The sequence below is a fragment of the Salmo salar genome, chromosome ssa13 (genome assembly GCF_905237065.1).
Source record: "Salmo salar chromosome ssa13, Ssal_v3.1, whole genome shotgun sequence".
NCBI lineage: Eukaryota > Metazoa > Chordata > Actinopteri > Salmoniformes > Salmonidae > Salmo > Salmo salar.
In genome coordinates this window covers 67,549,269-67,561,496 of record NC_059454.1, presented here as the reverse complement: position 1 = coordinate 67,561,496, position 12,228 = coordinate 67,549,269, and the positions used below count along the sequence as shown (strand labels likewise).

The following is a 12,228-nucleotide window of genomic DNA, read 5'->3' as shown; positions in this document are numbered from 1 at the left end:
ATCTATAATAAAACACTGCACTGCATAATTACCCACAGATCTTCAAAGAACCAATTCTATATTCATTTCAATGCGCTGTGTCCTTTGTTCATGAGCTCCCTGATGGAAAGTTCCCGGATTGTGAAAACAACAGACTGGTGATGACGTTTGTGCGCGTTCCCTGTATCAGTACAGAACATTTATTGAAATAAACAATTTCAGTCAAATAGACATGACTGACCTCATGACATCACTTTAACACAAAATGTGTTGATACAGCACTACTAAATAGAAACACAATGAAATCTCTGCGTTATTCACCCCACCCTCAAATGAACCACCATTTATAGCTCATATCCAAAGAGACCGTGTCAAATTTGGTATATGTTCTACGAAAATGTCCATACATTTATATGAATAGTCCAATGACGGTGCCTGCGCATCGTGCAAACCAATAACATGAAGCATTGTCCGTCTGCAAGCATCCAGTATCAGGTTGCGCTGGCATTAATTTGAAAAGGAGGCTCTTTATACAGAAGTGGGTGGCTCTTAACGGAGCTCAGGTTTTGTTTTGTGATCTCTGGCTAGCTGGTTACTTGCTCTTTGCTGGTTTTTCAGTCTTCTTGGGTAGGAGGACCGCCTGAATGTTAGGCAATACTCCTCCTTGCGCGATGGTGACACCACCTAAGAGCTTGTTGAGTTCCTCGTCGTTGCGGACAGCAAGCTGAAGGTGGCGAGGGATGATCCTGGTCTTCTTATTATCCCTTGCAGCGTTGCCAGCCAACTCGAGGATCTCAGCCGTTAGGTATTCCAGCACAGCAGCCAAATAGACAGGAGCACCGGCACCGACACGCTCCGCATAGTTGCCTTTGCGCAGTAACCTGTGGACACGTCCTACGGGAAACTGAAGGCCGGCGCGGGATGAACGGGACTTTGCCTTCGCTCTGGCCTTTCCTCCAGTTTTGCCTCTACCAGACATGTTAATTATTCTATTGTCACTTATCAATCCAAATACCAACAGTACTATACAGCGACTTTTCTGTCTTTACGTAATGCAGTTGAGGATTATTGTACTAATATACCTCGAGTGTCCCTATGATTGGACGGATAGGATGGAAACGCTTTAACCAATGGTGATGAACTTCACCATTCAAGTGTCCAATAGCAAGAGCGCCGAACTCCACATGGCTCTGCATTGCGATATTATATATAGAAGACAGACGTATACGGTGTCGTGTTCTATTCACAGTAAGTGAGCGGAGCGATGAGTAAAGCGTGCCCAATTTGAGTGGAGCAGTGACGGTTCTAGCTTGTATGGCTCCCTGGGCAACCCCCCCCCAAAAAAGCACCGTTCTGCACTAACTGCAATTTTTATTCAGACATTTGGAACAACACAAATAAATAATCATAACATTTAAAACTAAATAAATATAAAATTATATACAGTCGTGGCCAAAAGTTTTGAGAATGACACAAATATTAATGTTCACAAAGTCGGCAAAAGTTGATGCAAAGAGTCAATATTTGCAGTGTTGACCCTTCTTTTCCAAGACCTCTGCAATCTGCTCTGGCATGCTGTAAATTAACTTCTGGGCCACATCCTGACTGATGGCAGCCCATTCTTGCATAACCAATGCTTGGAGTTTGTCAGAATTTGTGGGTTTTTGTTTGTCCACCCGCCTCTTGAGGATTGACCACAAGTTCTCAATGGGATTAAGGTCTGGGGAGTTTCCTGGCCATGGACCCAAAATATCGATGTTTTGTTCCCCGGGCCACTTAGTTATCACTTTTGACTTATGGCAAGGTGCTCCATCATGCTGGAAAAAGCATTGTTCGTCACCAAACTGTTCCTGGATGGTTGGGAGAAGTTGCACTCGGAGGATGTGTTGATACCATTCTTTATTCATGGCTGTGTTCTTAAGCAAAATTCTGAGTGAGCCCACTCCCTTGGCTGAGAAGCAACCCCACACATGAATGGTCTCAGGATGCTTTACTGTTGGCATGACACAGGACTGATGGTAGTGCTCACCTTGTCTTCTCCGGACAAGCTTTTTTCCCGGATGCCCCAAACAATCGGAAAGGGAATTCATCAGAGAAAATGACTTTACCCCAGTCCTCAGCAGTCCAATCCCTGTACCTTTTGCAGAATATCAGTCTGTCCCTGATGTTTTTCCTGGAGAGAAATGGCTTCTTTGCTGCCCTTCTTGACACCAGGCCATCCTCCAAAAGTCTTTGCCTCACTGTGCGTGCAGGTGCACTCACACCTGCCTGCTGCCATTTCTGAGCAAGCTCTGTACTGGTGGTGCCCCGATCGCGCAGCTGAATCAACTTTAGGAGACGGTCCTGGCGCTTGCTGGAATTTCTGGGGAACCGCTCTCCTTGAAGTTCTTGATGATCCGATAAATGGTTGATTTAGGTGCAATCTTACTGGCAGCAATATCCTTGCCTGTGAAGCCCTTTTTGTGCAAAGCAATGATGACGGCACGTGTTTCTTTGCAGGTAACCATGGTAGACAGAGGAAGAACAATGATTCCAATCACCACCCTCCTTTTGAAGCTTCCAGTCTTCCAGTCAAACTCAATCAGCATGACAGAGTGATCTCCAGCCTTGTCCTCGTCAACACTCACACCGGTGTTAACAAGAGAATCACTGACATGATGTCAGCTGGTCCTTTTGTGGCAGGGCTGAAATGCAGTGGAAATGTTTTTTGGGGATTCAGTTCATTTGTATGGCAAAGAGGGACATTGCAATTAATTGCAATTCATCTGATCACTCTTCATAACATTCTGGAGTATATGCAAATTGCCATCATACAAACTGAGACAGCAGACTTAGTGATTGATTTTACTAATTGCATTAGTACTGTACAAAGTTAGAAGTGCGCTATTTGATAGATTGCCCTGCCCCCTCTACCTCGGGCTACCAGTGGGGAGAACTGAGGTCAACCTACCCCCCACCCCCCTCCCCATCTCGTACTTCTGAGTGGGTTACCTTCCCAGGCAGTAGCCTGCTAAGCTCACAAACTAGAATCAGGGCGCCCACTCCGACAAGGTTAATTGACCCACAGTTCCACATGGTGACATGATATCATTGACGTGACGTGCAAATGAGCGATATAAAACCGATCACGCAAATGTCACCATTCACATTTTTTTTTGTGCTGCGCCCCATGCAGCCCCCGGCAAAATGCCACCCATGTCGCCTTTACCTAAATCCACCACTGGGCTGGAGCATAGGCTTTCTCACCCACTCCAATTAGGCTCCAGTATCGCTCACTTCACGAGCTCAGGGCATGTCCAGCCCAGCATGCATTTAAAATCAAATCAAACTGTATTTGTCACATGTGCTGAAAACAACAGGTGTAGACCTTACCGTAAAATGCTTACGTACAAACTCTTAAGGATCCGCCCCTTTAAAAAAAAAAAAAATAGCCTAAAATGACATACCCAAATCTAACTGCCTGTAGCTTAGGACCTGAAGCAAGGATCTGCATATTCTTGATACCGTTTCAAAGGAAACACTTTGAAGTTTGTGAAATGTGAAATGAATGTAGGAGAATAAAACACATTAGATCTGGTAAAAGATAATACAAAGAAAAAAACACGCGTTTCTTTTCTTTTTTTGCATGGCTGTGTGCTTGATTTTATACATCTGTCTGCAATGGGAGTGGCTGAAATAGCCGAATCCACTAATTTGAAGAGGTGTCCAAATACTTTTGTATATATAGTGTATGTTAGATAGATGTCAAAAGACATTACAGGAGACAGAAATGCAAAAGGTGTCCTGCTTTTTATGAATTCAACTTACACGTGATCTGTTGAAAGTACATATGATGAAACTGTTTGTAGTGTTGCAACACTTTCTCCTTTTATATGTGGTCTCTCTTCATCAGGTGCTTCTGCCTAATGGATTTAAAAGTGGTGGAAACCCTTTCCAGCCAATGCTCTTCTCAATCCAATGCTTTTAAATCCATGAGAGGGAGTGTGCAAGTGACCACTTTGGGAGAAGTGTGTAGAATTGTGATGCAGTCCAACAGTCCCAAATATCTTCCTCTCCTCACCTCCTTTCATTCAGTACATAACTGCAAATCTGGAGGAAGTAGAACACTAAAAGCAACATGTTGAAAAAACCTCTTCTGCCCTTTAATCTATATGGGATAATAATGAGGGAAAAGAGTTGAGGTACCTAAAGACACTTAAGAATATTAGGAACCATATTATATGCAGCCCAAAGAAGGCACTCATGGCCATTTGAATACAATAAGATAATCAATGTATGATATCATTTTATGAACTCAAATATCCATGAAATTAGGACAAAGTCACATATAAGACAGTACAAGTCTGTGATTTCATTCAGATTCTGTTACTACAGCATACAATGGAAGGACAAGACTTAATCGTGTATTAGCTGCGTATTAAGGGTGTCTGCCCGCAGGTGGTGATAATGAAACCAAATGGAAATTCATAAAATTGTGGACATGGAATACTATAAACTCGTATTTTGTGGACTGTTTTGACAGATTAGGGAGGGAACGTTATTTATAAAAGGGGTTACATGAAGAAAATCGGACCTATCTGTAATGAAAATGGATGGCCCTCCCTTCAGCAAAATATATTTGACCTAAACCCTCCCTGAATGCTTGAAAAAGTGACCCTCCCCTATACCCAAAATAATAATTAAAACAAAGTGGATAGCAGAGAACATGTCTACAGGTTTACCGTCACTTCTTGGACAGACCAGAGCCTTAGATATGCAGTTTTAGAAACTGTTCTTCATCCTGTAAGCATTACATGGCAATACAGGAGTTTTGATAGCGCACAGGGTTGCGGGCCAGAAGGTTGTGGGTTCGCAGATCACTGTGGACAAGAGTAGGGGTAGAAAGATCTCCTTTATAGTATAAGCACTGCATGAATCTATCAACGTATTTGCAGGTCCGAGAAAAAATGCTATGCAATTCTACGTCATCTTACATATTAGCAGAATATTTTTTAATACCACACAAATTACCAAAATTACAGGCTAAGAATGAACAGAGATATGCAGTGCCTTCAGAAAGTATTCACACCCCTTGACTTTTCCTCATTTTTTTGTGTTACAGCCTGAATTTAAAATTGATTAAATTGAGATTTTTTTGTCACTAGCCTACACACAATACAATCATGATGTCAAAGTGGAATAATGTTGTTAGAAATTTTTACTAATTAATTAAACATGTAAGCTTAAATGTCTTGAGTCAACAAGTATTCAACCCCTTTGTTATGGCAATCCTAAACAAACCTTTGCTTAACAAGTCACATAATAAGTTGCATGGATTGACTGTGTTCAATAATAGTGTTTAACTTGATTTTTGAATGACTACCTCATCTCTGTACCCCACACATACAATTATCTGTAAGGTCCCTCAGCCAAGTAGTGAATTTCAAAAATGGATTCAACAAAAAAGACCAGGGAGGTTTCCAATGCCTTGCAAAGAAGGGCACCTATTGGTAGATAGATAAAAATGAGAAAAAGCAAACATTGAATATTCCTTTGAGCATGTCACTACAGTGACATGGGTGTATTGTTAGACCATCCAAAGTGTAATTAATAACTTTATCATCCTTCCTAACTCAGTTGCCGGAGAGGAAGGAAGCAGCTCATGGATTGGTGACAATTGCAGAGTTTACCGGCTGTGATAGAAGAAAACTGAGGATGGATCAACAACATTGTAGTTACTCCACAATACTAACCTAAATGACAGAGTGAAAAGAAGAAAGCCTGTACAGAATAAAAAATATTCCAAAACATGCATCCTGTTTGCAAAAAGACACAAAAGCAAGACTGCAAAGAATGTGGCAAAGAAATGTACTTTTTGTCCTGAATACAAAACATTAGGTTTGGGGCAAATCCAACACAACACATCACGGAGTGCCACTCTTCATATTTCAAAGCATTGTGGTGGCTGGATCATGTTATGGGTATACTAGGCATCGGCAAGGGAGTTTTTTAGGATAAAAAGAAACGGAATAGAGCTAAGCATAGGCAAAATCATAGAGGAATAGCTGGTTCAGTCTGCTTTCCAACAGACACTGGGAGACAAATTCACCTTTCAACAGGACAATAACCTAAAACAAAAGTCCAAATATACACAGGAGTTGCTTACCAATAGTTGCTTACCCATAGGGCGGCGCACAATTGGCCCAGCGTTGTTCAGGTTTGGCTGGGGCAGGCCGTCATTGTAAATAAGAATTTGTTCTTAACTGACTTGTCTAGTTAAATAAAGGTTAAATAAAAATAAAAATATATAAAACCATGACAACATTGAATGTTGCTGAGTGGCCTAGTTACAGCCTTGATTTAAATCGGCTTCAAAATCTATGGCAAGACTTGAAAATGGTTGTCTAGTAATGATCAAAAACCAACTTGACAGAGTTTGAATAATAAAAAATATTGTACTATCCAGCTGTGCAAAGCTCTTAGAGACTTACCCAAAAAGACTCACATCTGTAATTGCTGCCAAAGGCGCTTCTACAAAGTTGAGTCAGGTGTGTGAATACTTACGTCAATTAGATATTTCTGTTTCATTTTTTATACATTTGCAACATATTCTAAAAACATGTTTTCACTTTATCATTATGGGGTATTGTGTGTAGATGGGTGAGAAAAAAATATATTTAATCTATTTTGAATTCAGGCTGTAACACAAATAAATAAGGAATAATTTAAGGGTTATGAATACTTTCTGAAGGCACTGTAGGCCTATTTGTTTATGTTATCATATTTCTCCAATGCCAAATCTGTGAGTGTTGTTTGCAACTAAACTGTCCCTGTTTGCAAATAATTAATTCTGAGATGTCATTAGGAATCTGAGGATGGTACTTTCAAAAGTTAGGCCTACCTTTCTACCCCCAGACAGTGTAGGTCTACCGACGCAGAAAAATGTAACCATTAAAACTTATTTGGGATAAGGGGCAGTATTTTCACGTCCGGATGAAAAGCGTGCCCAAAGTAAACTGCCTGTCACTCAGGCCCAGAAGCTAGGATATGCATATAATTGGTAGATTTAGATAGAAAACACTCTATAGTTTCTAAAACTGTTAAATTATGTCTGTGAGTATAACAGAACTGATATGGCAGGTGAAACCCCGAGGACAAACTATCCCCCCAAAAATAAAATTCACCTTATCACTGTTTTCAATGGCAAGTACTATAATTATAAGCCCAAGTCCTCCCAAATTGCAGTTCCTAGGGCTTCCACTAGATGTCAACAGTCTTTAGAAAGAGTTTCAGGCTGGTTTTTGGAAAAATGACCCAGAAATTGTAGTTTTTCTTGGTGGCTCCCATTTTGGCTGTAGTGTTTCCAAGCGCGTGGAGGAAGTCGCATTCTTTCTTATTTATCTTCGGTAATGAACATACTATCCTCTGTCTTAAATTTTATAGTTTATTTGCGTATTAGGATACCTAAGGTTTGATTATAAACGTTGTTTGACTTGTTTGGAAAAGTTTATTAGTAACGTTTGGGATTCATTTTGTATGCATTTTGATGGAGGGAAACTGGATGGATTATTGACTGAAGCGCGCCAGCTAAACTGAGTTTTTATGGATATAAAGAAGGACATTATCGAACAAAAGGACCATTCATGATGTAACTGGGACCTTTTGGCGTGCCAACAGAAGAAGATCATTAAAGGTAAGGCATTTTTTATATCGCTATTTCTGACTTTTGGGTTGCACCTGCCTGGTTGAAATATGTTTTTCATGTGTTGGTATGCGGGGCGCTGTCCTCAGATAATCGCATGGTTTGCTTTCGCTGTAAAGCCTTTTTGAAATCTGACATGGCGGCTGGATTAACAACAAGTTAAGCTTTATTTTGATGTATTACACTTGTATTTTCATGAATGTTAAATATTTATAGTAATTTAATTTGAATTTGGCGCTCTGCAATTTCACCGGATGTTGTTGAGGTGTCTTTCCCAAACAGGGAACGCCTTTCCCAAACAGGTTTTAACTGCTGGCTACTTTTCTTCCATGGCTTAACCGAACGAGAGGTCACAAGTGTTTCCCTAAAAGCTGTCTGGGTTTAATCATCTATTGTACAGAAAGTTAATAGCTTGATCAATTGATAGTGACAGAATTAGATTACTTCCCAAGCAAAGTCTATTTCTTGTCTCCTCGGCAGTAGAAGGGTGTAGATCAGCCTCTGAATCCAAAAGAAACAAAACAATGATATCCTCATATGCATCGTCATTTTTCCCGGGTATTTAACATATTTTTTCTAGCATAAAGCATCGCTGACCAAAACGCTGTTATATATTACTTTATATAATCAGTCGATCAGTTTTATTTTCTTCAAAATCTTAAGCTAACAAGGGTAGGCCTATGCTTTTTGCAATTTTCTTTCATTAAAGGTAGGCCAAAGTTGACCTTTGGTCCTCCTCATCTTCACACCCTCTTTCTTAACCTGAACAGAACATATGCTGAACAGGCTATATGCTAGTCCGCCTATCGACTATTATTTTCGGAAGAAACCTTTTACTTTCGCCCTGAACTGCCACCATAGGCCTACACAGCACAGCATTGGTTAGGCAGCACACAAAAAGGTTTTTGATCAGCAAGAGCAGAGCAGGCCGGGGCTTAGGGTTGGAATATCCATTGCAGTGTGTAATACAGCCTAGTTGTATTTACACAATCCCAGCAGCTATCTTAGAAATACAACTTTGCTCTGTGTTTCTCCGAGAATGCACTTGGTAGTCTATAGGCTATGAATCACTTCATTGAGACCACACTAAATAGCCTACAGGTGCACTAAATATTGCCGACCAGCCTAGAATCAGAAATTAGGAGCGGCATCATGCACACATCGATATATAGCCTAATAAACAACTAATTCTAAAACACTGAGAAATACTTACATTTCATCAGTTACAAATTACATGACCCTCCCCTGCACTAGATTAAAAATATATACTAAACCCTCCCCTTGACTGAAATTGTTGGAACCAAGAGTTAACAAAAAAAACTCTTGGTTCCAACAATTCTAGAATACAATTAAAAAAAAATAAAAATAAACAACATCCTGTAAATTGCAGAGCGCGAAATTCAAAAATACTAAATTCGTAATATTAAACATTCATGAAAATACAAGTGTCTTACATCATTTAAAAGCGTAGCTTCTTGTTAATCCAGCTGCTTTGTCAGATTTCAAAATGGCTTTACAGCGAAACATACCATGCGATTATCTGAGGACAGCGCCCCGCATACAAAAGCATGAAAAACATTTTCCAACCAAGCAGATGCATCACAAAAGTCAGAAATAGTGATAAAATAAATTGCTTACCTTTGAAGATCCTCATCTTTTTGCAATCCCAAAGGTCCCAGTTACACAATGAATGGTCGTTTTGTTCGATAAAGTCCTTCTTTATATCCCAAAAATGTCTGTTTATTTGGCGCAATTGATTCAGAAATACACCTGTTCCAACTCGCCTAACATACCTACAAAAGGATCTAATAAACTTGGTCCAAACATTTCAAACAACATTTCTAATCCAACCTCAGGTTCCCTAATATGTAAATAATAGATACAATTTAAGACGGAATAAACTGTTTTCAATACCGGAGAAAAACAATGAGGAGCGCACTCTCATTCATGAGCACCAAAACACTAGAGTCCACCTGAGTGAAACTTAGAAAGAATACAAATACGTCTTCATTTAAAAAAAAAAAAAACATTGAACAATTTCTAAAGACTAGTGGAAGCCATAGGAACTGAACTGCAATCTGGGTCCTAATAATTAGGCTTTCCCATAATTATTATTATTGTTGACCTCAACAACAACAAAAAATTCCTGGATGGATTGTCCTCGGGGTTTCGCCTACCAAATGAGTTCTGTTATACTCACAGACATTATTTTAACAGTTTTAGAAACTTCAGAGTGTTTTCTATCCAATACCACCATGCATATGCATATCCTAGCTTCTGGGCCTGAGTAACAGGCAGTTTACTTTGGGCACCTCAGTCATCCAAACATTCGAATACTGCCCCCTAGCCTTAAGAACCATGGTGTAATCATAACAACTTACAGGAACTCATGTCCTTTTGTTCATCTGACCTAGAATTCCTTTCATCAAATGCCGACCGCATTATCTACCAAGAGAATTATCTTCAATTATAGTCACAGCTGTGTATATCCCCCCCAAGCAGATACCTCGACGGCCCTGAAAGAATTTCACTGGTCTATATGTAAACTGGAAATCATATACCCTGAGGCTGCATTTATTGTAGCTGGGGATTTTAAGTTCTTACGTTAACAAAGCTAATCTGAGAAAAAGGCTTGCTAAATTCTATCAGCATATTGAATGCGCGACACGAGCTGGTAGCATTCTGGACCATTGCTACTCTAACTTACAAAGCCCCCCCCCCTTCGCTAAATCTGACCATGACTCCATTTTGTTGCTCCCATTTGATAGACAGAAACTAAAACAGGAAACACCTGTGGTAGCCAACGCTGGTCTGACCAATCGGATTCCACACTTCAAGATTGCTTCGATCACCTGTACTTGGATATGTTCCGGGTAGCCTCAGACAACAACATTGACCTATATGCTGACTCGGTGAGCAAGTTTATTAGTAAGTGCATCGGTGATGTTGTACCCACTGTGACTATTAAAACCTTCCCTAACCATAAACCGTGGATTGATGGCAGCATTCTCGCAAAAGCCCAGTCTGCTGTGCCCACATGCTTCAAGATGGCCGCCATTGTTCCTGTTCCCAAGAAAGCTAAGTTAACTGAACTAAAATGACTATCGCCCCGTAGCGCTCACTTCTGTCATCATGAAGTGCTTTGAGAAACTAGTCAAGGATCATATCACCTCCACCCTACCTGTCACCCTAGACCCACCCCAATTTGCTTACCACCCCAATAGTTCCACAGACAACTCAATCGCCATCACACTGCACAATCCCATCTGGACAAGAGGAATACCTATGTAAGAATGCTGTTCATTGACTACAGCTCAGCATTTAACACCATAGTACCCTCCAAATTCATCATCAAGCTCAAGACCCTGGGTCCTGGGCTGACGGGCCGCCCCCAGGTGGTGAGGGTAGGAAACAACATCCACCCCTCTGATCCTCAACACTGGGGCCCCACAAGGGTGTGTTCTCAGCCCTCTCCTGTACTCCCTGTTCACCAATGACTGCATGGCCATGCACACCTCCAACTCAATCATGAAGTTTGCAGATGACACTACAGTGGTAGGCTTGATTACCAACAATGACGAGACAGCCTACAGGGAGGAGGTGAGGGCCCTCGGAGTGTGGTGTCAGGGAAATGACCTCTCACTCAATGTCAACAAAACAAAGGAGATGATCGTGGACTTCAGGAAACAGCAGAGAGAGCATCCCCCCCATCCACATCGACGGGACAGTAGTGGAGAAGGTGGAAAGTTTTAAGTTCCTCTGCGTACACATCACGGACAAACTGAAATGGTCCACCTACACAGACAGCATGGTGAAGAAGGTGCAATAGCGCCCCTTCAACCTCAGGAGGCTGAAGAAATTTGGCCTGTCACGTAAAACAAACTTTTACAGATGCACAATCGAGAGCATCCGTTCTGGCTGTATCACAGCCTGGTACAGCAATTGCTCCGCCCATAACCGCAAGGCTCTCCAGAGGGTGGGGAGGTCTGCACAATGCATCACCGGGGGCAAACTACCTGCCCTCCAGGACACCTACAGCACCTGATGTCACAGGAAGGCCAAAAAAATCATCAAGGACAACAACCACCCGAGCCACTGCCTGTTCACCCCGCTATCATCCAGAAGGCATTTCACTAGCATTTCACTCGCATTAACGTCTGCTAACCATGTGCATGTTATCAATAAAATTTGATTTGATTGATCTGTATTCCCAGTCACGTCACATCCATAGATTTGGTCCTAATGAATTTATTTCAATTGACTGATTTCCTTATATGAACTGTAACTTTGAAATTGTTGCCTGTTGCGTTGAGGATGAGGAATAGACTAGAAACTCAGCTGCAGCTACATTCTAGTTATTGATTCATTATCAAGTTATTGATCACATCGTTTCTTACTTGACATAACTTACCGCATTGCTTCTCTCAAGTGTAACCGGGACGGCCAGACAGTGATGGGTGTGAACGGGCAACAGCAGGAAGCTCGTTTCTCGTTCGAGGCCTTCCACTTTGTCAAGCACAAGAACAGGACGCTGTCCACCTACCACCTGCACTGCTCTACTAGACTCT

General features: G+C 41.2%; 1 protein-coding gene across 1 annotated transcript; it reads right to left on the bottom strand.

Annotated features, from left to right (window-relative positions):
- Positions 1-150: 150 nt before the first annotated feature.
- LOC106567640 (histone H2A) lies at positions 151-1,075 on the bottom strand. Its single transcript, XM_014137170.2, has one exon. The coding sequence runs from the start codon at positions 956-958 to the stop codon at positions 572-574; it is 387 nt and encodes a 128-aa protein (XP_013992645.1). The 5' UTR covers positions 959-1,075; the 3' UTR covers positions 151-571.
- Positions 1,076-12,228: the final 11,153 nt, after the last annotated feature.

Excerpts from the sequence above, each read along its gene's own strand:
- LOC106567640 (XM_014137170.2), bottom strand. The coding sequence starts at position 958 with ATGTCTGGTAGAGGCAAAACTGGAGGAAAGGCCAGAGCGAAGGCAAAG.